The sequence below is a fragment of the Antechinus flavipes genome, chromosome 2, assembly GCF_016432865.1.
Source record: "Antechinus flavipes isolate AdamAnt ecotype Samford, QLD, Australia chromosome 2, AdamAnt_v2, whole genome shotgun sequence".
NCBI lineage: Eukaryota > Metazoa > Chordata > Mammalia > Dasyuromorphia > Dasyuridae > Antechinus > Antechinus flavipes.
The window spans coordinates 298,480,562-298,505,909 of NC_067399.1; the positions used below are offsets into that span (position 1 = coordinate 298,480,562).

The 25,348-nt window shown below is 34.0% G+C and overlaps 1 protein-coding gene across 3 annotated transcripts in view; it reads right to left on the minus strand.

Annotated features, from left to right (window-relative positions):
- Positions 1 to 25,348, minus strand: part of TDP1 (tyrosyl-DNA phosphodiesterase 1) — a 170,779-nt gene that overhangs the window by 134,649 nt on the left and 10,782 nt on the right. For all 3 annotated transcript variants that reach the window (XM_051977416.1, XM_051977415.1, XM_051977414.1), the window contains 4 exons: positions 24,088 to 24,662; positions 21,845 to 21,888; positions 15,560 to 15,615; positions 12,383 to 12,479 (listed from right to left, as the gene is read on the minus strand). In XM_051977416.1, the coding sequence (XP_051833376.1) occupies positions 12,383 to 12,479; positions 15,560 to 15,615; positions 21,845 to 21,888; positions 24,088 to 24,655 (765 nt within the window). In that variant the 5' untranslated portion in view covers positions 24,656 to 24,662. The remainder of the gene's footprint in view (positions 1 to 12,382; positions 12,480 to 15,559; positions 15,616 to 21,844; positions 21,889 to 24,087; positions 24,663 to 25,348) is intronic.

The window sequence follows — 25,348 nt, forward strand, 5'->3', positions numbered from 1 at the left end:
TAATGATATGTTATAAACTGTGGTATGGACATCAAAGGAAAATTGACAATATTATGATAGAATATGGGACACCACTTTGAGCTGGATTAGCTCAGGAAAAGCTTCGAGAAGGAAGAGATGAGTGATATGAGCCAAATTCAATAGGTGAAGATATGTTCTATCTAGAAAGCTAAGACTATAGATGTACACAAGCAGAAGACTGAATCTGGGATGAACCTAGTCAGAATGGTCTGGCTGATATAAAGTGTGCATAAAAAGAAATGCTAAATGAAATAAAAAAGAAAAAGGAGGCTCAACCCAATTGGCCGTAGATGTCAACATTAGGACTTTATATTTTATTCTGGGGGCAACAAAGAGATGTTTAAAGTTCTAAAGAAAAGGGTGGCTATGGCAACATTAGGAAGACAAATTCAGTAATATAACAATGCTATAAAGAATGAATTTCTGGAGACATGAAGATCAATAAAGAAGCTATCACCATAGTCTGAGTAAGAGGCCATAAGACCTGATTGGAGGTGGTGTAAGTATGAATGCAGAGAAGATATACAATGTACAAAATATATTTGTGGGATAAGAAGACTCTGGAGGACTAAATCATAAAAGGAAATGGGGAAGTTGAGTAGTCAGATTTGGGGGGGGGGAGGGCATGACATTTGGGGCATATGCAGTTTTGAGACATTAGCAGAAGATTCCAAGAGACTCTTCCAGCCCATTGCAGTTAGAAAAATGGTACTAGAGCTCAGGAGAAATATGATAGCTGCCCAGATTTCAGTCATCTACAAAGAATCAATGCCATAGAAGTAGTGAACTAAAAAAAGTGAATGAAATTGACAAAAGAGAGGTAACAGAAAGACTCCTTAGACAGGCTCTTTAGAGCCTTGAGAGATACCAGCTACCAGAGGGTAGACTGTGGCAGGGGCAGAGTCAGAGCACTGAGAACGGGAACAGATTATCAATCTGTACTGACAGAGTGACACTCCCATAGATTGGGATCAAGAAGGACAATGACTGAATGGGGGGAGGCACTGGACATTTTGATAAGTAGGGAAGGTCTGGGATCATTATGTTTAAGATAGACATCTTTCTCCTTATCAAACATCCTGATGATTAAGAGGGAAGGGTGATATTGCAAACTGGGGATTGCAACTTCTGAATAACTTAGGTAGGACAATTCAAGGAGACAATGGCATAACACTTTCTGATTATGCAATTCTCTGGGTCTAATATATCTAAATTTTGAAAATGAAAGGCTTCTATTAAAAGCTTCCTTTAACTCTGTCATATATAAAAATATCAAGCATCTGTATGTGTCAAAACACTGAGGTAAGCACTAGAAAAACAAAAAGGGGTCCTTAAAGATGTGTGTGTACACACACATACATACACACCCACATATAAAATGAAAGATCTCAAATATAAAGAAAACATTGAAATACTAGAGGAAAGTTGAAGTTTCTTCTTCCAGGTCAAAGTTTAAAAAATTTATAAAATATTATCCATTATCTTCCTGAATTGAAATGATAGGATCAAGATATTTCTCCATCTAAGGCAATCTTCCTATAAAGTCTTAACTCAACCACAGACTATTACAATCAATATTAATTGATAGCTGCTCTTTATTGCTTTCTAATCATAAGACTGAAAGCTTTTCTGCAAAGCAAACTCCTTTTACACCCAATTTTTTGCCAAGAGGCACTAAGCAAATGTGTATTGGATAAATGAGTGACCACAATAGTATCTTCCTGATCCTGGTTGCAATACTAAATTGAGGTAAGTTCCTAATAAGTTCCTTTACACTTATATACAATGAATCCCTGTCTTCACGCCCATTCCCATATTTTAGGAGCTTCTAGTTTCCTTTTCATTTTTCTCAGTTTTAGCTTAATGGAAACAATTCTAATCTGCTCTTACTATCTGGGTTTCTGATGATCATGGCAAGGAGTATTTTGGGAAGGTTATAAGAAAAAGGTAATAGACAGGTTCTGATTAATGCAGGGTAGTGCACAGAGCAGATGACTGAAGGCAATTCTATTACTGTGGGCAGGTGAAAGACTATTATATTAGGCTGAAGAAGAGGGATGAGGATCTTGTTTTTCTCACAAACACACAAAACGTTCAAAGGAAAGTATGCCCAAACAGGAACCTTGTTGTTCATGTATTATTATTATTATTAACAACAACTAACATTTTCATAGTGCTTATATATAGACACTGTGCTAAGAGTTTAACAATTATTATCTCACTTGAGGTATATCTCAAACTGTTTTAAAATACTGGCCTAAATTCTAATAGATACATGATGGAAAGTGCCACTTACATCCAGAAAGCAAACTATGGAGACCAAATGTGAATCAAAGCACATGATATTTTCACTTTTTTTGTTATTGTTCGTTTTTCCTTTCTTATGTTTTTTTCCCCTTTTGATCTGATTTTTTTTTTTTTTGCACAGCATGATGAATATGTCTTACTCGAGGTATATCCCAAATTCTTTTAAAATACTGCTCTAAATTCTAAGACTACTGATGGAAAGTGCCACCTACATCCAGAGAACAAACTATGGAGTGCGCATGTGAATCAAAGCATAATATTTTCACCTTATTATTGTTTGCTTGTTTCTTATGTTTTTTCCCCCTTTGGATCTGATTGGGTTTTTTGTACAACATGATGGATATGGAAATGTTTGCAAGAACTGCCTATGTTTATATCAGACTACTTGTTGTCTTGGACATGGAGGAGAAAAGAGGGAGAAAAATTTGGAAAACAAGGTTATGCAAAGGTGAATGTTGAAAACTATCTTTGCATGTGTTTGGAAAAATAAAATATAAAATTTTTAAAAATATAAAAAACAAAATACTAGCCTAGCAGATAGAAGGGGGAAGTAAAATCATACAGCCAATCATAGATTCAGAATTGGAAAATACCTTAGTAGTGTTAACATGGGCTCTTTAATGACCATACATAGGTTAAAAATTCCCCTTTTCACAGGGCAGCAGGACAATGAGGTTACACAACAACCAGCTAATTAGAAGGATTTCTGAGATTCAGAGATGCCTGACATACCAGGAGCTTCTTTGGGAATGAATTGAATTTGGAGATGCCTGTAGCTGCCAGGAGGCACAGAACCAGCCCTGAGCAGCTCAAAGACAACTTTAAGTAAATGCTGCAGATTTGAGAGCCCAGGGGTATCTGCCTGGGTTATTATATCTACAGAAATCTTTTCTTTTAACCTCCACATTCCCCAAAGTCTCTAAATGCTCTAATATCTCACCCCTTTTCCACTCCTTTGAGCAGTTGAGAACTCTCTCCACGATCCCTTGTAGAATCTTCTCTTTCCTACAAGCCCTTTCCCAGACAATTAATGCTTTTAACTGGTATATCAGACTCTCTTTTATTTCAAGTATCGTTATACAATGGACATTGAGGACAACCCTGTCATTGAGAAGTGAAATGAGAAAGTGTTAGGACCTATAACAGGCTACACTGCTGTAAGAGTCTGAAGTGAGATCAGAACATAGCTCTTGTCTCCAAGTACAGAGCTATAGCCCCTACTCCATACTGCCTCTTAAGAAGAACAAATTGGGGGAGGGAGGGGAATTAGGTAGATGTTCCCCCCCAATAATGGATTCTCTGCTTTTATGAATATAAACAACAGCAACAAGGGTAAAAATAATAATAGCAACAGCTATCATTTATCTAGAGCTTTATATGTGTCAGTCACTGTGCTAAGTGCTTTACAAATATAACCTCATTTGGTCTCCCCAATAACCTTGGGTGCTTTTATTATCCCTAATTTATTGGTGAGGAAACTAAGGCAAATAGATGAAGTGATTTTCTCAGGATCAGGGAACTAGTAAATACCTAAGATTAAATCAGAACTCAGATTTTTCTGACTCCAAGTCCAGGGTGGACCATCGAGTGTACCAGGGTGTATCATCTAGTACCCAGAAATGTACCTGATTACTTTTATAACAATATAATTTAACCTCTTCTCAAATAATTTAATATATATATATGTATGTACATATATGCACAAATATGTGTATATAAAGATATATATACACACACACACAGATGTAAAATTAATATATTACATAATATATAAAGAAAAAATAACTCTTCATTATGAAGAAATTATGAACTAGTGAAAAAGCATTTATGAAATATTAGGTGATATTGTTCTGAAGGAAATAGAATAAAAAAAAATAAGCCTGTTCTTGCTCACAAGGAATTCAGATTATAATAGGGAGACAAAATACATAGAAGGTTTCATCAGCAAGTAGCAAAAATTCCATGGTCCTTAAAATTCAGCAGCAAAAGTAGATGGCAATCCATCATCTTTCATGTAATTTTCCCTGATAAAATCTCATCAGTTTTTGATGCTGAACCATTTGAAGGCAAGAAATTTCTCTTATGGGCTTTTGGTAACTCTGGCAGTTTCCAGGCCCATCTCCATATGGACTGGTGGTGGCTGAAGATAGAACTAAAATAGTAATATTTAAAATGTGACTATTATAAATACTCAAATTAACATATATGAAGAAAGATGCTATCTATAATTCAGAGAAAAAAGGTTAGTATTAGTCTGTATAGAATAATTTGACATCTGTATGTGTGTGCATGTGTGTATACATTTGTATATATATTATAGACACATACACACACACACACACACTCCCTATTCATGTCTAATAATAGCCACCTCTAGGTTGGGATTACATGAAAATTTCATTATATATATATATATATATATATATATATAATATATATATATATATATATATATATATATATATATATATACACACACATACACATTATATATATATATTATATATATATATATATATATATATATATATTTTTTTTTTTTTTTCCTGTCTACCTTGTTATTAAGGGAGGGAAAAGCAACTAAAATCGAATTGGTGATTTGTGAGAATGCTGCTATTCCAAGGGTATCTGGGCTTATCTGCTCATCAATTGCAAGTAGGCAGTAATTGGCGTGGGTGAGAGGGAGGAAGGCAAGTTGTATTCAGTAGTGATCATATTTGAGAAGAAATACTCAAGGTAAGCAAGAGGAAGGTAACCAAATTGGCCAAGATTTCCAGAAATCACATCGTATGAAGAAAGCCAGAATATTAAACCTCTTAAGCTCTACAACTTGTCTCCTCAAACACAAAAGGAGGATGCTGAAGCAGATCTCTGAATTCCTGTCCAGGTCTCAGCCCATGACCTAATGATTCCATGATGCATAGGTCAGGAGAGTAAAAAATATTTTTCTCCTTGAATCATATCTCCTTGGAAGAACTGAAAAAATACAGGTCTCTCGAAAGGTCTCTGAAAACATCTACATAAAACCTCTGAAGGCTTGAGACAGTGCACCCTTTTGTCCTAGAAATAGCAACCTACTTTAACAGAGTTAAAAGTCAACTAACAGGCCAGGAAAATGAGCAGACAACAGAAAAAGATTCTGACCATAGAAGATTACTATAGTAACAAAGAAGATGAAAACAAACTCAGAAGATGACAAGGTCAAAGCTCCTATATCCAAAGCCTCCAAGAAAAATAAGAATTGAGCTCAGGCATGGAAGACAGGAAAAGAGATTTTGAAAATCAAGTAAGATGTATGGGATGCAGCCAAAGATGTATGGGATGCAGCCAAAGCGGTAATAAGGGGAAATCTCATATCTCTAGAGGCCTATTTGTATAAAATAGAGAAAGAGAAGGTCAATGAATTGGGCTTGCAACTAAAAATGCTAGAAAAGGAACAAATTAAAAACCCCCAGTCAAACACTAAACTTGAAATTCAAAAAATAAAAGGAGATATCAATAAAATTGAAAGTAAAAAAACTATTGAATTAATTAATAAAACTAAGAGTTGGTTCTATGAAAAAACCAACAAAATAGACAAACCTTTAGTAAATCTGATTAAAAAAAGGAAAGAGGAAAATCAAATTGTTAGTCTTAAAAATGAAAAGGGAGAACTCACTACTAACGAAGAGGAAATTAGAGCAATAATTAGGAGTTACTTTGCCCAACTTTACGCCAATAAATTCGACAACTTAAATGAAATAGAAGAATATCTCCAAAAATATAGCTTGCCTAAACTAACAGAGGAAGAAGTAAATATCCTAAACACTCCTATCTCAGAAAAAGAAATAGAACAAACTATCAATCAACTCCCTAAGAAAAAATCCCCAGGACCAGATGGATTTACATCTGAATTCTATCAAACATTTAAAGATCAATTAACTCCAATGCTAAATAAACTATTTGAAAAAGTAGGGATTGAAGGAGTCCTACCAAACACCTTTTATGACACAGATATGGTACTGATACCTAAACCAGGTAGGCTGAAAACAGAGAAAGAAAATTATAGACCAATCTCCCTAATGAATATTGATGCTAAAATCTTAAATAAAATATTAGCAAAAAGATTACAGAAAATCATCCCCAGGATAATACACTATGACCAAGTAGGATTTATACCAGGAATGCAGGGCTGGTTCAATATTAGGAAAACTATTAACATAATTGACTATATCAACAACCAACCAAACAAAAACCATATGATCATCTCAATAGATGCAGAAAAAGCATTTGATAAAATCCAACAGCCATTCCTAATAAAAACACTTGAGAGCATAGGAATAAAAGGACTTTTCCTTAAAATAGTTAGGAGCATATATTTAAAACCTTCAGTAAGCATCATATGCAATGGGGAAAAACTGGAACCTTTCCCGGTAAGATCTGGAGTGAAGCAAGGTTGCCCACTATCACCATTATTATTCAATATTGTATTAGAAACACTAGCCTCTGCAATAAGAGTTGAGAAAGAGATTAAAGGAATTGGAGTAGGCAATGAGGAAACCAAACTATCACTCTTTGCAGATGATATGATGGTATACCTAGAGAACCCCAGAGATTCTACTAAAAAGCTATTAGAAATAATTCCTAATTTTAGCAAAGTACCAGGATACAAAATAAATCCCCATAAATCCTCAGCATTTTTATACACCACCAACAAAATCCAATAGCAAGAGATACAAAGAGAAATTCCATTCAAAATAACTGCTGACAGCATAAAATATTTGGGAATCTACCTACCAAAGGAAAGTCAGGAATTATATGAGCAAAATTACAAAAAAGTTTCCACACAAATAAAGTCAGACTTAAATAATTGGAAAAATATTAAGTGCTCTTGGATAGGCCAAACGAATATAATAAAGATGACAATACTCCCTAAACTAATCTATTTATTTAGTGCTATACCAATCAGACTTCCAAGAAAATATTTTAATGATTTAGAAAAAATAACAACAAAATTCATATGCAACAATAAAAAGTCGAGAATCTCAAGGGAATTCATGAAAAAAAAAAATCAAATGAAGGTGATCTAGCTGTACCTGATCTAAAATTATATTATAAAGCAGCAGTCACCAAAACCATTTGGTATTGGATAAGAAATAGATTAGTTGATCAGTGGAAAAGGTTAGGTTCACAAGACAGAATAGTCAACTATAGCAATCTAGTGTTTGACAAACCCAAAGATCCTAACTTTTGGGATAAGATTTCATTATTTGATAAAAACTGCTGGGATAACTGGAAATTAGTATGGCAGAAATTAGGCAAGGACCCACACTTAACACCATATACCAAGATAAGATCAAAATGGGTCCATGACCTAGGAATAAAGAACGAGATTATAAATAAATTAGAGGAACATAGGATAGTTTATCTTTCAGACTTGTGGAGGAGAAAGAAATTTGTGACCAAAGATGAACTAGAGACCATTACTGATCACAAAATAGAAAATTTTGATTATATCAAATTAAAAAGCCTTTGTACAAACAGAACGAATGCAAACAAGATTAGTAGGGAAGCAACAAACTGGGAAAACATCTTTACAATTAAAGGTTCTGATAAAGGCCTCATTTCCAAAATATATAGAGAACTGACTCAAATTTATAAAAAATCAAGCCATTCTCCAATTGACAAATGGTCAAAGGATATGAACAGACAATTTTCAGATGAAGAAATTGAAACTATTACCACTCACATGAAAGAGTGTTCCAAATCACTATTGATCAGAGAAATGCAAATTAAGACAACTCTGAGATATCACTACACACCTGTCAGATTGGCTAAGATGACAGGAAAAAATAATGATGAATGTTGGAGGGGATGCGGGAAAACGGGGACACTGATGCATTGTTGGTGGAGTTGTGAACGAATCCAGCCATTCTGGAGAGCAATCTGGAATTATGCCCAAAAAGTTATCAAAATGTGCATACCCTTTGATCCAGCAATGTTTCTATTGGGCTTATACCCCAAAGAGATACTAAAAAAGGGAAAGGGACCTGTATGTGCCAAAATGTTTGTAGCAGCCCTGTTTGTAGTGGCTAGAAACTGGAAAATGAATGGATGCCCATCAATTGGAGAATGGCTGGGTAAATTGTGGTATATGAATGTTATGGAATATTATTGCTCTGTAAGGAATGACCAGCAGGATGAATACAGAGAGGCTTGGAGAGACCTACATGGACTGATGCTAAGTGAGATGAACAGAACCAGGAGATCATTATACACTTCGACAACGATATTGTATGAGGATGTATTCTGATGGAAGTGGATTTCTATGAAAAAGAAACCTAACTGAGTTTCAATGGATAAATGATGGACAGAAACAGCTACACCCAAAGAAGGAACACTGGGAAATGAATGTAAACTATTTGCATTTTTGATTTTCTTCCCGAGTTATTTTTACCTTCTGAATCCAATTCTCCCTTTGCAACAGGAGAAATGTTCGGTTCTGCAAATATGTATTGTATCTAGGATATACTGCAACATATTTAACATATATAGGACTGCTTGCCATCTTGGGGGGGGGGTGGGGAGGGAGGGAGGGGAAAAAACGAAACATAAGCGAGTGCAAGGGATAATGTTATTAAAAAATTACCCTGGCATGGATTCTGTCAATACAAAGTTATTATTAAATTTTAAAAAATTTAAATTAAAAAAAAAAAAAAGAAAATCAAGTAAGAAGAAAAAGAGATAGATTTAAAAAATTGGGAAGAGGAGTGAGAGGGATACAAAAGGAAAAGAATGCCTTAAAAAAGCAAAACTGGCCAAATGGGAAAGGAGATACAAAAAGGAAAATAATTCCTTTTTTTTTTTTAAATAACTTTTTATTGATAGAACTCATGCCAGGGTAACTTTTTACAGCATTATCCCTTGCATTTACTTCTGTTCCGATTTTTCCCCTCCCTCCCTCCACCCCCTTTCCCCCAGATGGCAAGCAGTCCTTTACATGTTGAATAGGTTATAGTATATCCTAGATACAATATATGTGTGCAGAACCAAACAGTTTTCTTTTTGCACAGGGAGAATTGAATTCAGAAGGTATAAATAACCCAGGAAGAAAAACAAAAATGCAAGCAGTTTATATTCATTTCCCAGTGTTCTTTCTTTGGGTGTAGCTGCTTCTACCCATCTTTGATCAACTGAAACTGAATTAGCTCTCTTTATGGAAGGGAAAATAATTCCTTAAAAATTAGAATTAAGTAAATGGAAGCTAAAGACTTTATGAGAAATCAAGAAACCATAAAACAACAAAAAGAATGAAAAAAATAGAAAACAATGTGAAATATTCATTGGAAAAACAACTGACCTAGAAAATAGATTTAGGAGAGATCATTTAAAAATTGTTAGTCTACTTGAAAGCCAATATCAAAAAAAGAGCTTAGACATCATCTTTCAAGAAATTATCAAGGAAAACTGTCTCAATATTCTAGAACCAGAAGGTAAAATAATAATGAAAAGAATCCACTAATCACCTCCTGAAAGAGACCCTGAGATAAAAACTCAGAAAAAGTCTCTAAACTCCCAAATAAAAGAGAAAATATCGCAAGTATCCAGGGGAAAAAAAAAAAAAAAACTATTCAAGTAGTAGAGCAAATCAAGATAACACAAGATTTAGCAGCTTCTACATTTTAAAAAAAAAATAGAGGATTTGGAATATGATATTCTAAAGGATAATGAAGCTAGGATTATATAACCAAGAATCACCTCCTCAGCAAAACTGGGTATAATTCAGGGGGGAAAAATGGACATTCAATGAAATAGAGGACTTTTGAGCATTCCTGATGAAAAGATCAGAGCTGAATATAAACTCTGACTTTCAAATACAGAACTAAAGATAAACATAAAAAGGTAATCAAGAAAGAGAAATCAGAGGGAAATTAATAAGATTAATCTGTTTACATTCCTACATGGGAGGAGAATACTTGTAACTCATAAGAACTTTCTCAATTCTAGGAGAGTTAGAAGGAATATACATAAACTGAAAGCACAGGCATGAGCTGAATATGAAGGGATAATATCTAAAAAAAAAAAAGATAATAAAATTTAGGCATGAGAGAGGAATGTACTGGAAAAAAGAAAAAAAAGGAGAGATGGTATAAATTACCTGCCATAAAAGAAAAAAAAAAAAAAAAAACTTTTATAATTGAGGGGGAGAGAGGGATGGAAGAGGGAATGAATGAATCTTAGCTAATCAGAAATAGACCAAAGAAGGAACAACATGCATACTCAATTAGGCATAGAAATATCTTACCTTGCAAGAAAGTAGGAGGAGATGGGGATCTAAGAAAAGGGAACTGATAGAAGGGAGAGTACATTGTGAAGGGGAGAAAGGGGTAGCCAGAAATAAAACACATTTAAGGAGGCAAAAGGTGAAAGAATAGAGAGAATAGAATAAATGGAGGAGGAAATACAGTTAGTAATAGTGGAATGGAATGAAAAAATGGAAAAGAATTTGGAAGCAAGTTTTTCTGAAAAATGCCTTATTTTTCAAACATATAGGAAACTGAGTAAAATTTATTAAAAAAAAAAAAAAAAAAAAGCCATTCCCCAATTGATAAATGACCAAACGATATGAACAGTTTTCAGATGAACTAACACACACACACACACACACACACACACACACACTCTCTCTCTCTCTCTCTCTCTCTCTCTCTCTATATATATATATATAATATATATATGTCCATGTGAAAAAAATATTCTAATTGGAGAATGCAAATTAAATAAAAACAATTCTGACGTATGCCTCATACCTATATGGCTAATAGAACAGAAAAGGAAAATGGCAGATGTTGAAGAAAATGTGGGGAAAATGAGACATTAATTCATTATTGGTAGTATATGAACTAATCCAAAGATTCTGTAGAACAATTTGGAACTATGCCAAAAGTATCCATAAGGCCATGGATACTCTTTGATCTAACAATATCACTACTAGGCATGTTTCCCAAAAAAGATTAAAAAAAAAAAAAAAAAGGAAAACAACTTCCATGTATAAAAATATTTATAGCATCTCTTCTCTGAGGGCAAAGAATTGGAAATTGAGGGGATGCCTATCAATTGGCGAATGGCTGAGTAAATTGTGGTTATATGATTGTGATGGAATACTATTTTTCTATAAGAAATGATGAGCAGGATGCTCTCAGAAAAACGTGGAAATACTTCCATGACCTGATGTAATGTGAAATGTACTGTGTATAAAGTAATAGCAATATTGTAAGATGATCAGCCATGAATAACTTGGCATTCTCAACAATATAATGAGTCAAGACAACTCTGAATGACTTATGATGGAAAATACTATCTAAAATACTATCTCAAAGAAAAAACCAATTATATCCAAATACAGGTTGGAGCATTTTTTAGAATTTACTTTTATTGAGGATTTTTTTCGGTGGGGGGGAGAGAAGGGTGAAATTATGTTTTTTGTTTTGTTTTGTTTTTGTTTTTACACAATATGACTTTTATGGAAATGTTTGCACTGGTGTCTTATCAATGGGGGGATGGAAGAGAAAGGGAGAAAACCTGAAACTCAAAGTTTTAAAAATAAAATGTTTTTAAAATTATTTACAAGTAACTGAGGGAAAATATAATATTATTTTTTTTTAAGTGAGCTCCCTATCATTCCACATGTTCAAAGTGAAAACGAGAGGATGAGATCTACAAAGCATGGATTCGAAGATGGTTTCTTAACAGCAGGGGACAATGAATTTTTTAAAAAATGTTTTGGTTTCTATATTTCAAAATAGTTATTTTCTTCCACAACCTTTTGTATTTCACTTGATGCATTTAGAAGCATTATGTTGAGAAGGGATACATACAGGCTTCAACCAGATACCCAAAGAGGTCCACAATATAAGCCAAAAGTGAAAAATTCTCTGGTAGAGGCTATTCCTATAGGGTGGTGAAAAAGCTACATAAAAAACAAGGTCATCCCTAAGTTACTTCCCAATTCTCAGGCTCTAGCATTCAAGGCTTTAAACATTAAAAAAAAAAAAAAAAAAAAAAAGCAAATTACCTGGCAAAGGGAGATGTTTTCATAAGGCTTTGCTTTCTCTTGTAATCTAGCTTTAGCTTCTCTTTTGTCCCCATGCACAAGCAAGATGGGCTTTTTCCTGGAATGAGATCAGAAATATATGATATTAATCCCCTGAAACAGAACTGGTTGTACCAAACCAAAGAATATGTCATGCTTACAGGATTGCACTTCTGGTCTGTGTCTCTTCCTCTTTGAGATACCAGTGCATTTAAACAAAAGCCTTTTTTAAGAGCTCAAAAGTGCAATGAACTTATTGGTAGGGATACTCCATGTCCTAAGAAAGAGTGCAACCCCCTAGATGCCTCAGTAAAATCTAAAGGTTTTTTTAAATCTTAGATCTGTAATTTATTTTGATTTTTAATAAGAGCTTTTTATTTGCAAAGTACACGTAAAGATAGTTTTCAGACTTCATCCCTGAAAAACCTTGTGTTCCAAATTTTTCTCCCTACACCCCACTCCCCTAGACAGCTAGTAATCCAATATAAGTATAAACATAGTTTTAAAAAATAGTTTAATAACTACATTTCAATATAAATTTTCTCTTTAATTTTATGTATTTTATTTTATCCATTATTTTCAGAAGGAAGTTCCTAGGCTTACCCAGATTGCCAAAGGAGTACAGATTTAAAAAAAAAAAAAAGTTAAGGACGTTGGTAGATGGTCTTCATTATTTCCTGTGGCCAGAAAAACTCAGCACCTGATGGCCAACCTTTTAGTGACGGACCTCTCTACACAGATCCTTGGATGGCACATAATCCATCATCTACCAGAGCTAGGAAAGACCAGACAGAACTTACATCTACCTAGCACAGTCTTCAAGGATGCAGGACTACCTGTCATGACTTTGAAACTGATGATAAAACACATCTCCCAACTCTTGCCAGAAAGATGGCTTAATCTGAAGAGACATACATGAACTGATGTGCAAAGGGCACAACCAGGAGAATACTGTATACAGTAACGAGATTATATGATGATCATCTGTGATGGACTTGGCTCTTTTCAACAATGAGGTGATTCGAGGCAATTCCAATAGATTTGTGATTGAAAGAGCCATGTGCATCCAGAGAGAAAACTATGGAGACTGAATATAGAACAAAGAGTAGAATTTTCATCTTTTTTTGTCGACTGTTTTTCCTTTCTCTTATCTTTTTTCTCTTTTGACCCGATTTTCCTTGCACAGCATGACAGATATGAAAATATGGTTTAACCTATATCAGACTGCTTGTTGTTTATGGGGAAAGTTGAGGTGGAAAGAGGGAAAAAAATTTGTAACACAATGTTTTCCAAAGGTGAATGCTGAAAACTATATTTGCATGTATTTTGAAAAAATAGGATTGTATTAAAAATAAATGCATCACTATAATAAAAATCTATTATGCTCAAAAAAATAAATACTGTGGTGATTTGCCATTTCTTTCTCCAAATCCTTTTACAGTTGAGGAAATGGAAGCAAACAGGATTATGTGACTTGCCCAGAGTCACACAAGTAGTGAGTGACTGAGGTGAATTTGAACTCTGAAAATGCGTCTTCCTGATTCCAGGTGCAATGTTCACCCAGTGCATCATCTGGTTGCCCCAATCACTATATCTAATATATATATATATATGGCATACATAATAGTTCATGGTGGGGGGGAATCCTTGAATCCCAAGTCCTATGGCTGACACATAGCCTGGTTGGCTTTATGAAGTCACTTTAAATATCTAGTACTCCAGGGTTAATTCTCTAAGATAGCTTTCTTGCACTGATAGGGATCTGATATAGTTTTCTTATCACAAGTTCCTTAATTCAAAGGAGCACATATGCAAAAATATTCATTTTTACACAGAATCCCAATCTTTCCCTTCTATTTTTTAAACTAAACAATACATTTAACACAACATGGTGAGAACACAAGACTAAGAAACAGGAGGCTTGGGCTTAAAGGCCCAATCTAGTTACAAATTCATCATTTGTAAATCAAGGTTGATAAGCTTGCATTGGACATAAATGTTATAAGGAGCAAGTAACACATACATGTATGATATGTATGTATATACATGGAATACAATTTTAGAGCATTATATAAACATCAAAAATTATTACTGTTCCTATCATGATCAATATTTTACTGGAGGAACTGGAGATTGCTTAGATTAACTATTCAAAAGTAGAACGAATGTTCTTCTGGATATAATGGATTCTCTGTTATTTTGAAGGTCTTAAGGAAGACTGGATGACCAACCAGTAGTTTAATATGAAATCAAATCATATTCTCAGTCAATTATGAGTTAGACTAGATGGTCTCTGAGAATATTTTTAGTTATGAGATTCTGAGCATCAGAAAATGATAGTATGAAAATACTAAATTCAGCTGGCCTATAGTTCTTAACTAACTCCCTGCCAATCATTTTTAATCTGCTTTCCTCAGTCCCAGTTCCTATGAAATCCTATCATGTGAAAATATGCTAAAGCCAGACTTCCAAAGGTTCTGTGTCCTTGAGTAATACTCTAACGATATATTCTGCATCATATTCTAGGATGTGAAAGATTCAAAGATGAGAAGGGAAACCTAAAAATGACACTATGCTCTATGAGTAGGTGTGAAATCCCTAAATAAAAAAAAAAGATAGTGATCAAAGGAAAGAATTTAAAAGACAGAAAAACACTAAAAATTTATCAAGCTGGATGTGTTTAAGAAGCTTTTAAATTTAGAATAGAAAAACATATTTAAGGACACATCTTCCTGAATATTCTTTCAAACCAAAAAAATACATTACTTTCTGACATCTGTATTGGAATTTGTCTCTATCTATTTCTGGGATGACCACAAAGGAAGACGACATTGTGAGCACACCCAGCTACCTCATTTATTACCCCTTAGGTGAGAAAAGCCACACGTCCTATCTGGGCCTCTCTAAAATGAAGGAGCTAAATTCCTAATGTTCCCTTGGGCTACAAAATCTTTCAAGTATTAACATAATATTTCAAATATTAACATTATTAACAACTACTAACAAAATCTGTAGAAGGAATGAAGTGCATAATAAAATTTGTCTTTTAAAACTATTCTGTTGCTTCTGAAGGTATTCAAAAAAAAGGTGAATGGGATTCATATTGACAGAAATATGACATTTTAAAATCATTAGGCTACATAATTTCACGAGACTTACCTGAACTCTAGTGGGTACTGTCTTACAAGCCAGTCCACTTCAAAGCAGTAGTTAAACTGAGGGGGAGACAAGAAAAATAACATTTCAGTTACCAATACGTCATTCAAGTTGTTTATGCAGAGTAGCTTGGCCATCAACACGAAACTAACTGTCAACTACATAGTTTGTCTACAGTCAGTTGAGTACTATGGACTATATGTTACATAGGCTTATTGGTTAACTTATAATCATTGAAATTATTGAACTGATTATAATCACTGAAATATTGAAAATATATAATATGTATTATATTATCATGAAATTGAAATCATTAGTGTAATATGAGTAAAAGAATTTATGAGACTCACATTTAAAAGCGATTTTATTTGCATCACTACAATTCCTAGATAAGTCACTTTCTTTGGAATTCATATTTCCTTTCCATACATAAAAGTGACAGGTATTGGCTCAAAGTTAAGAGAAAATTTTACATAATTATAGCTCTAAATGCTCCCGAGTCACTTATAACAAAAGTAAATAAGACTTTTTAATACTGATTCAGAAGATCAGACATCCTGATATGTGCAAAACTCATCAATTTTTTTTTTTCTCCTCACAAATACAGATTGATGCAAATCCATAAAAGCATGATACCTGGGGATGGTCATTGACAGATATATGGTGGTAGATAGGATAGGCCTACCAATTTATGTGGGCTAGCTAGTAAGGTAAAAATTGTGTTAAGCATCCTAGTCTTAGTCACAGGCCAAAACCAAATGAATATGTTCATCTAGAACTGGAAAGAGAAGGCATTTCATCAAGAAGTTGGTCAAATATATCAATAACCAACCAAACAAAAACCATATGATCATCTCAATAGATGCAGAAAAAGCATTTGATAAAATCCAACAGCCATTCCTAATAAAAACACTTGAGAGCATAGGAATAAAAGGACTTTTCCTTAAAATAGTCAGGAGCATATATTTAAAACCTTCAGTAAGTATCATATGCAATGGGGAAAAACTGGAACCTTTCCCGGTAAGATCTGGAGTGAAGCAAGGTTGCCCACTATCGCCATTATTATTCAATATTGTACTAGAAACACTAGCCTCTGCAATAAGAGTCGAGAAAGAGATTAAAGGAATTAGAGTAGGCAATGAGGAAACCAAACTATCACTCTTTGCAGATGATATGATGGTATACCTAGAGAACCCCAGAGATTCTACTAAAAAGCTATTAGAAATAATTCCTAATTTTAGCAAAGTAACAGGATACAAAATAAATCCCCATAAATCCTCAGCATTTTTATACACCACCAACAAAATCCAATAGCAAGAGATACAAAGAGAAATTCCATTCAGAATAACTGTTGATAGCATAAAATATTTGGGAATCTACCTACCAAAGGAAAGTCAGGAATTATATGAGCAAAATTACAAAAAAGTTTCCACACAAATAAAGTCAGACTTAAATAATTGGAAAAATATTAAGTGCTCTTGGATAGGCCAAGCGAATATAATAAAGATGACAATACTCTCTAAACTAATCTATTTATTTAGTGCTATACCAATCAGACTTCCAAGAAAATATTTTAATGATCTAGAAAAAATAACAACAAAATTCATATGGAACAATAAAAAGTCGAGACTCTCAAGGGAATTAATGAAAAAAAAATCAAATGAAGGTGGTCTAGCTGTACCTGATTTAAAATTATATTATAAAGCAGCAGTCACCAAAACCATTTGGTATTGGCTAAGAAATAGATTAGTTGATCAGTGGAAAAGGTTAGCTTCACAAGACAGAATAGTCAACTATAGCAATCTAGTGTTTGACAAACCCAAAGATTCTAACTTTTGGGATAAGAATTCATTATTTGATAAAAACTGCTGGGATAACTGGAAATTAGTATGGCAGAAATTAGGCAAGGACCCACACTTAACACCATATACCAAGATAAGATCAAAATGGGTCCATGACCTAGGAATAAAGAACGAGATTATAAATAAATTAGAGGAACATAGGATAGTTTATCTCTCAGACTTGTGGAAGAGAAAGAAATTTGTGACCAAAGATGAACTAGAGACCATTACTGATCACAAAATAGAAAATTTTGATTATATCAAATTAAAAAGCCTTTGCACAAACAGAACGAATGCAAACAAGATTAGTAGGGAAGCAACAAACTGGGAAAACATCTTTACAGTTAATGGTTCTGATAAAGGCCTCATTTCCAAAATATATAGAGAACTGACTCAAATTTATAAAAAATCAAGCCATTCTCCAATTGATAAATGATCAAAGGATATGAACAGACAATTTTCAGATGAAGAAATTGAAACTATTACCACTCACATGAAAGAGTGTTCCAAATCACTATTGATCAGAGAAATGCAAATTAAGACAACTCTGAGATATCACTACACACCTGTCAGATTGGCTAAGATGATAAGAAGAAATGGTGGTGAATGTTAGAGGGGATGCGGGAAAACGGGGACACTGATGCATTGTTGGTGGAGTTGTGAACGAACCCAACCATTCTGGAGAGCAATCTGGAATTATGCCCAAAAAGTTATCAAAATGTGCATACCCTTTGATCCAGCAGTGTTTCTATTGGGCTTATACCCCAAAGAGATACTAAAAAAGGGAAAGGGACCTATATGTGCCAAAATGTTTGTAGCAGCCCTGTTTGTAGTGGCTAGAAACTGGAAAATGAATGGATGCCCATCAATTGGAGAATGGCTGGGTAAATTGTAGTATACGAATGTTATGGAATATTATTGCTCTGTAAGGAATGACCAGCAGGATGAATACAAAGAGGCTTGGAGAGACCTACATGGACTGATGCTAAGTGAGATGAGCAGAACCAGGAGATCATTATACACTTCGACAACGATATTGTATGAGGATGTATTCTGATGAAAGTTGATTTCTATGACAAAGAGACCTGAGTTTCAATGGATAAATGATGGACAGAAACAGCTACACCCAAAGAAGGAACACTGGGAAATGAATGTGAACTATATGCATTTTTGATTTTCTTCCCGAGTTATTTTTACCTTCTAAATCCAATTCTCCCTGTGCAACAGGAGAATTGTTCGGTTCGGCAAATATGTAACATATTTAACATATATAGGACTGCTTGCCATCTTGGGGGGGGGGGGGGGAGAGGGGAAAGGGAGGGAGGGGAAAAATCAAAACATAAGCGAGTGCAAGGGAGAATGTTGTAAAAAAAATTACCCTGGCATGGATTCTGTCAATACAAAGTTATTATTGAATAAAATAAAATTAAAAATAAAAAAAAAAAAAAGTTGGTCAAATGCATCACTCTTTAGACAAATTAAAAAAAAAAAAATTCTTAACCCTAAATTCAAAGATCTAAAAAACAAGGTTCATTTCCTAAGAGCTTCTAATGGTGCCTGGCACATAGTAGGTACTTAATAAATGTTTGCTGATTGATTAACCTACATCTAAAGACCTATAAACCAACAGACACTGGTTCCCACTCTCACTAGGCCTGACTTGGAAAATTCTGCTGAGCACACAAAATTTACTCTGATTCTTACCTACACTTGACATTATAGTCTCTCCCTCTACTTGTTTTTGCAACTCCCTTTTTTCTGCTCAATGCCTTTTTTAAGGATACATAAGCAGGCACTTACAACATTTTCTGTTCTATTTGAGTACATAGATTCCCCTTTCTGGGGCCATTTTGGCTTTTCAGGGCTCTGTTTATTTTTCTACATGACAAAAATGCAATTTTTGTGTAATGTAATTGTACTTATGTACAATGTAATTGTGATTTATAGCATCAGAAAATGAAGCTAAGTTCATAGGTGAAATCTGGCAATATTAACTTATCTATAATGCTTTCAGTTTTACTAAGTTATTTCCCACTTTACAAAAGAAAAGACAAACAACAAACTGAGGCTTAGGAGAGAGAGTATTTTTCCCCAGGGTCAGAATAGCTATTAAAAGCCTGAGCTAAGACATCAAATAACCAAAAACAAACAAACAAACAAACAAACAAAAAAAAAATCAGCTAATACAGCCTGGGGCAAACTATATGAAGTTCTCCGATATACAAACAAATACATTTACTCAAAGGAGATGGAGGAAGATGAATGGAATGGAAATTTACCAGCTGATTGGGGACATGAAAATTTGGCAGGTTTTGTTTACTGTTTTAAAACTGACTATAATTTACACGAACTGATGCCTAGTGAAGTGTGTAGAACCAAGAGAACATTGTATATAGCAATAGCAAGATTATGCGTTGATCAATTGTGATGGACTTGGATCTTTTCAATAATTAGGTGATTCAGGACAATTCCAATAGACTTGTGATGGAGACAGCCATCTGTATCCAGAAAGAAGACCATGGGGATTGAATGAGGATCACAATATAGTATTTTCATCTTTTTGTGGTTGTTTGCTTTTTTTTTCTCCCCTCACATTTTTTTCCCTTTCTAATCTGATTTTTATTGTTCAGCATGATAATGATGGAAATATGTATAGAAGAATTACACATATTTAACATATATTGGATAACTTCCTATATAGGGGAGGAGAATGTGAGGAAAGGAGAAAATACAAAGTTCTGTATAATGTTGAAAAATATCTTTGCATGTATTTTGAAAATAAAAAGCTATTGTTTAAAAAAAAAAAGTGACTATAGCTTTACTTCTCATTACTCTTCTCTTGTTACTATCTCTATGTCAGCAACAAGTCAAGAGTCAGTTACCTGACCTCTCAGTCTACATTTACTCACCAATGAAATGGGGCTATATAATTGTCAATGCCTCCTGAAGGAAATTTTTTTTTTTTAATTAAAGCTTTTTATTTACAAAACATATGCATGGACAATTTTTCAACAATGACCATTGTAAAACCTTCTGTTCCAACTTTTTCCCTCCTTTCCCCCACCCCCTTTCCTAGATGGCAGATAGTCCAATACACATTAAATATGTTAAAGTATATGTTAAATCCAACATATTTATACTGTTACCTTGTTGCACAAGAAAAACCAGATCTAGATAGAAAGATAAAAATCTGAGAAGGAAAACAAAAATGCAAGTAAACAATAATAAAAAGAATGAAAATGCTATGTTGTGGTCCACACTCAATTCCCACAGTTCTCTCTCTGGGTGTAGATGGCTCTCTTTATCATTGAACAAATGGAACTGATTTGAATCCTCTCATTATTGAAAAGAGCCATTTCCATCAGAATAGACTGTCGCATAGTCTTATTGTTACTGTCTATAATCATCTCCTGGTTCTGCTCACTTCACTCAGCATCAGTTCATATAAGTCTCTCCAAGCCTCTCTGAAATCATCCTGCTGGTCATTTCTTATAGAACAATAATACTCCATAACATTCATACCATTACTTATTCAGTCATTCTCCAACTGATGGCCATCCACTCAGTTTCCAGTTTCTTGCAACTATAAAAAGGGAGGGAGAAGGAAAGAAATGTCCACAGACATTTTTGCACATGTGGGTGGAGGAAATAATTTCTTAAGTCACACTAATGAGTGACTGTAAACTTTCATGTGTCATCTAAATGAGAACTGAGGTTAATTCTGGGAATGAAAACTAAGGAATCATCAAAGTATAAATTACATATATTTATGTATAATTTATGTACAGTATCCCAAGTAAAACTAACTCAGCTATATAGTTTGTCAATCGTAAAGTAGAACTTTAATTCCTATTCCCAATTCCTGGCTACTTTTACTTCTGAGGCAATTAGGTGATAGTAGATGACATCAAATCCTGCCTCTGACACTTACTAGCTGTATGACACTGAATAATTCACTTGATTGCTGTTTGCCTCAGTTTCCTCATCCTCAAATTCCCAGAGTTGTTGCAAAAATGAAATGAGATAATTGTAAAGCACTCAGCACTGTGCTGGCACATAGTAAATCCTATTTTATAATAACAAATTGTTTACTATTATTATTGTTTCCTAACAATAATATAAAATATTATTTTTATTTCTTAAGGAGATTAGAGGCTTTTCAAAATCTCTAAATACTTCAAAATGAAAAGAAGTTTAATCATTTCAATTAACCACTAAGGTGACTGGTTAGACCTGTGGGCCTAGGATCACAATTTTGAGCCTGAGTTCAAATCCAGCTTCAACAGGGGAGTAAAGGTGACCCTGTGTCACTTAAATCTGTTGCCTCAGTTTCCTCAGGTATAAAATAAAAATAATAACAGCACCTCTCTCCCAGTATTGCTGTAAGGATCAAACCTCAAAAATATTTGTTATTTGAATTCTAGTTCAAAAAAAATAATAAACTCACCTGAGCTGAAGACAAGAGAGTCCCAAAAAGAGGAGATAAAATATCTATTGAGAAAATACATACATGATCCAAATTTACAAAGACTTACTTATGACACAATAAATTTGTAACAGATTATCAGTAGTAATTACTAAATATTGTATCACAATCAATATAATAGTATCACAATCAATAAAAATAGTTGATTTAAAAGACTAAAATGAAGAATTTTCATAAAAGACAAGAATATAACATTTTATGATTAGATTTTCTCTCCTTTTCAGTCACTTTTCCTAATACATAGGTCTAACAACCTCACCAGTTCCCTTCTCAAAAACCTTCACTGGCTCCCTACTATCTTTTACACTAAAAATTCCAGGAAGGTAAGGAATGCATCATTTTGCACAGTTGTTATCTGAAGGCCTAACTCAGTGGCTAGTACTTAATAAATGTTTGATAAATTGTCTACAGGTTAAAATACAAATGTTGTACTTTGGCATCCACAGTTAAGAAACAAATCTCTCTTTTCAACTTTATCTCTCATATCCCTTTGGTATTATTCTATTTTTCTAGATAAACTGATCAACTCACTATTTTCCAATTTTTTTCTGGCCTTTCTCATTTCTATATTTTAGGCCCATGTCTAGTAAGCAATCATCCCCTAGGAACATGTTGGGAATTCTTCTCTTCCTTCAAGGCCCAGTTCAGTTGCTATTTCCTCTATGAAGTGGTTACCCTGACTCCTTAGGACCCCACCTACAATCTCTTCCTTTATAAACTTTACACACTACTTTATCTGAACTTCTCTTATACATTATAAATTGCATTAGTCTTATTTGTTTTGTGCCCTAGATTATTAAATTCCTTGAGAACAAAGATTATGTTGTCTTTTATCTTGATGACTTTATCATTTCACAAAAAGTAATTTCTTAATAAACTGACCTGAATTTTATTCTTTCCTATGTGCAATATAATAATGCCAATAACAATAATGATGACATATGTTGGTGTGAATAATGAATCTCTTAAAGTGAATTTTTTGCATAATGACCATATTTTGCATAATTATAACATCAAATTCACATGACCCATTGTTTCGTAGCTTCCATTTTCGCACTGACTGGGACCTGTCTGTAACATCTACTTTCCAAACTTGCTTTGAGGATAAAATGAGGTATATGTGTACAATACCTGGCAAACCTTAAAACGCTATGTATACTGTAACTATTATTATAACTATTGATATTATGTATTTATATATTTTATATTATCTGTTATATTTTATACAAAATATAATACATAAAATATATTTTATATATTTTTCATATTATCTTATAGAATAGTAAACAAAAGCAAAATGTATATCTTTAATCATTTGGCATAGTAACCTTTTAAGCAAAATGCTTAACTGGAAAGTCAGTTTGAGAGAAACTCTCAATGCAAAATTAAATGCATTAGCAAAATTACTGATTTTGGAATCAGAGAACACAGATTCAAATCTTGGCTCAGGACCACTACTAAGTATCTGAGGTCAGATTTGAACACAGGAAGAGGACTTTCCCTGACTCCAAGTGTGATACTATCCACATAGCTTTCACTTAAGTCAAAAAACCTAGATTGAAATCCTTGCTCTGTCATTTCCTGTCTATATAGTCTTGGGGAAAAAAAATCAATTAGTCTTTCTAGATCAGAGGTCCCCAGCTACAAATGAAACAGCTGAATTAGAAAGCTTTTGAGGCTTCTTCCAGATTTCAATGTGTGATCATCTGGAACACAGGAATTACAAGGTAGTGTAGCCAACACAAGCATACTCTCGTCAATGTCTACCACAGTGAACATTAATATATTAAAAGCATTAATACATTATCACAATACCTTGCCATAATGTAACTGTGCTTAAAGTACCGATGATATAATGCTGGGTTTTTTTGTTATAGCGCCCTAGCTCTGATAATGTTGTTTCTTAAAGGGTCTTCTCATAATCAACAATAAGCTTAACTGGAATATAAGCCGATAATAATGTTGCTGCTAATATTTTATCTGAATAAAAAGTTATCAAATTCTAGCTAATTATCCTATTATGATTAAGTATTAAGTAAGCTCAGGAAACCAAGGGCTGATTGATGATATGAAAAATATCTCTTTGCCTCAGGATTTCTACTTTAAAACTCCTCTTTTAAATTTGCTGTTTGTGTGTATGTGTAGTTTTTCCTGCAAGAATCTCAGGTACTACTCAGTACTACAAGCATACCCAAACCTCCTACCTTTAATGTGGAGTGCTCCTGAGTTATACTTGGGCATAATTCCTGAGACTTTGGTGAGATAAAATCTGAATAGGTTCTTCTCATCTAACAGATCCAAAGACTCTTGGGCTTCATCGGAAGTGACATCATCCTCTTCCATCTTTGGGAAGATGGGAGGCTGACTACCTTTAGGTCTATGTTCATATGGTTCTTTTGGAGAGGGACATCTTTCCTCCTTAACTGGATGCCTTGATGGGCCTTTTGGGTGGGATTCCTCGTCACTACTTGACAGGGACCAGCCTAAATCTTCCTGGGAAGTTTTCTGCTTTTTGGGGAGCGAGATTTGGGAAGTCGAACTTTTACTGTCAAATTTCACTGGTGATAATTTCCTGCGGTGAGCAGCTTTCCGGGCATCAGAACATGTGTATCCAGGATCATTCAGCACATCTCGCCCCAAATTAGGCAGAGAAGAGGTAGAAGGTTTCTCAAAGCATGTCTTCTTTTCATCAAGTGAAGATGGCTTTTCATCACCTTCACTTTCATCACTGCTGGAAACAGTCCATTTTCCATAACTACTTTCCTGAGTCATATTTCTGCTAAATAAAAAAGCAACATTTTTTGTATTCAGTTATAGGTTGTTTTTTTTTTTTTAAGGAAACTCCTGATCTTAACCCCCCAAACCAAAAATGCTCCTAAAGAATTATTGTAACAACTAGATCCCAACAAACACAAATAGTAAATCCTGTGAAGTTGTCATAAGTATCTGAAATCAAACTATTAGAAATTATCATTATGTGACAGCCAGGTAGTGCAGTGGACAGGGCACTAGCCCTGAAGTCAGGAGGACTTGAGTTCAAATCTGACCTCAGACAATTACTAGTTATGTGACAGAAGAAGAAAGAAGAAGAAAAAAGAAGAAATAAAGAAACTATTATGTAAAATATAGTCACTAGAGTTCTTGACCAACAGAAATATTCAATGCAGATTCAAATAAATGATGAAATCACTAAAATTCATTATTCTAACTAAGGGGGTACTAGGAAAAAGAGAGCAAACAAGCATTTAATGTCTCTATTATGTACCAGGAAATCTCATTTGATCCTCATAATAATCCTGGGAAATATATGTTATAGTATATGTTATATACTAATAGCATATACATTTTATAGTTGAGGAACCTGAGATGATAAACAGTGACTTGCCTAAAGGAGCTAGGAAGTGACTGACTGAGGCCATATTTGAACTCAGGTCTCTCACCATATCATCCAGCTACCAAGCTATA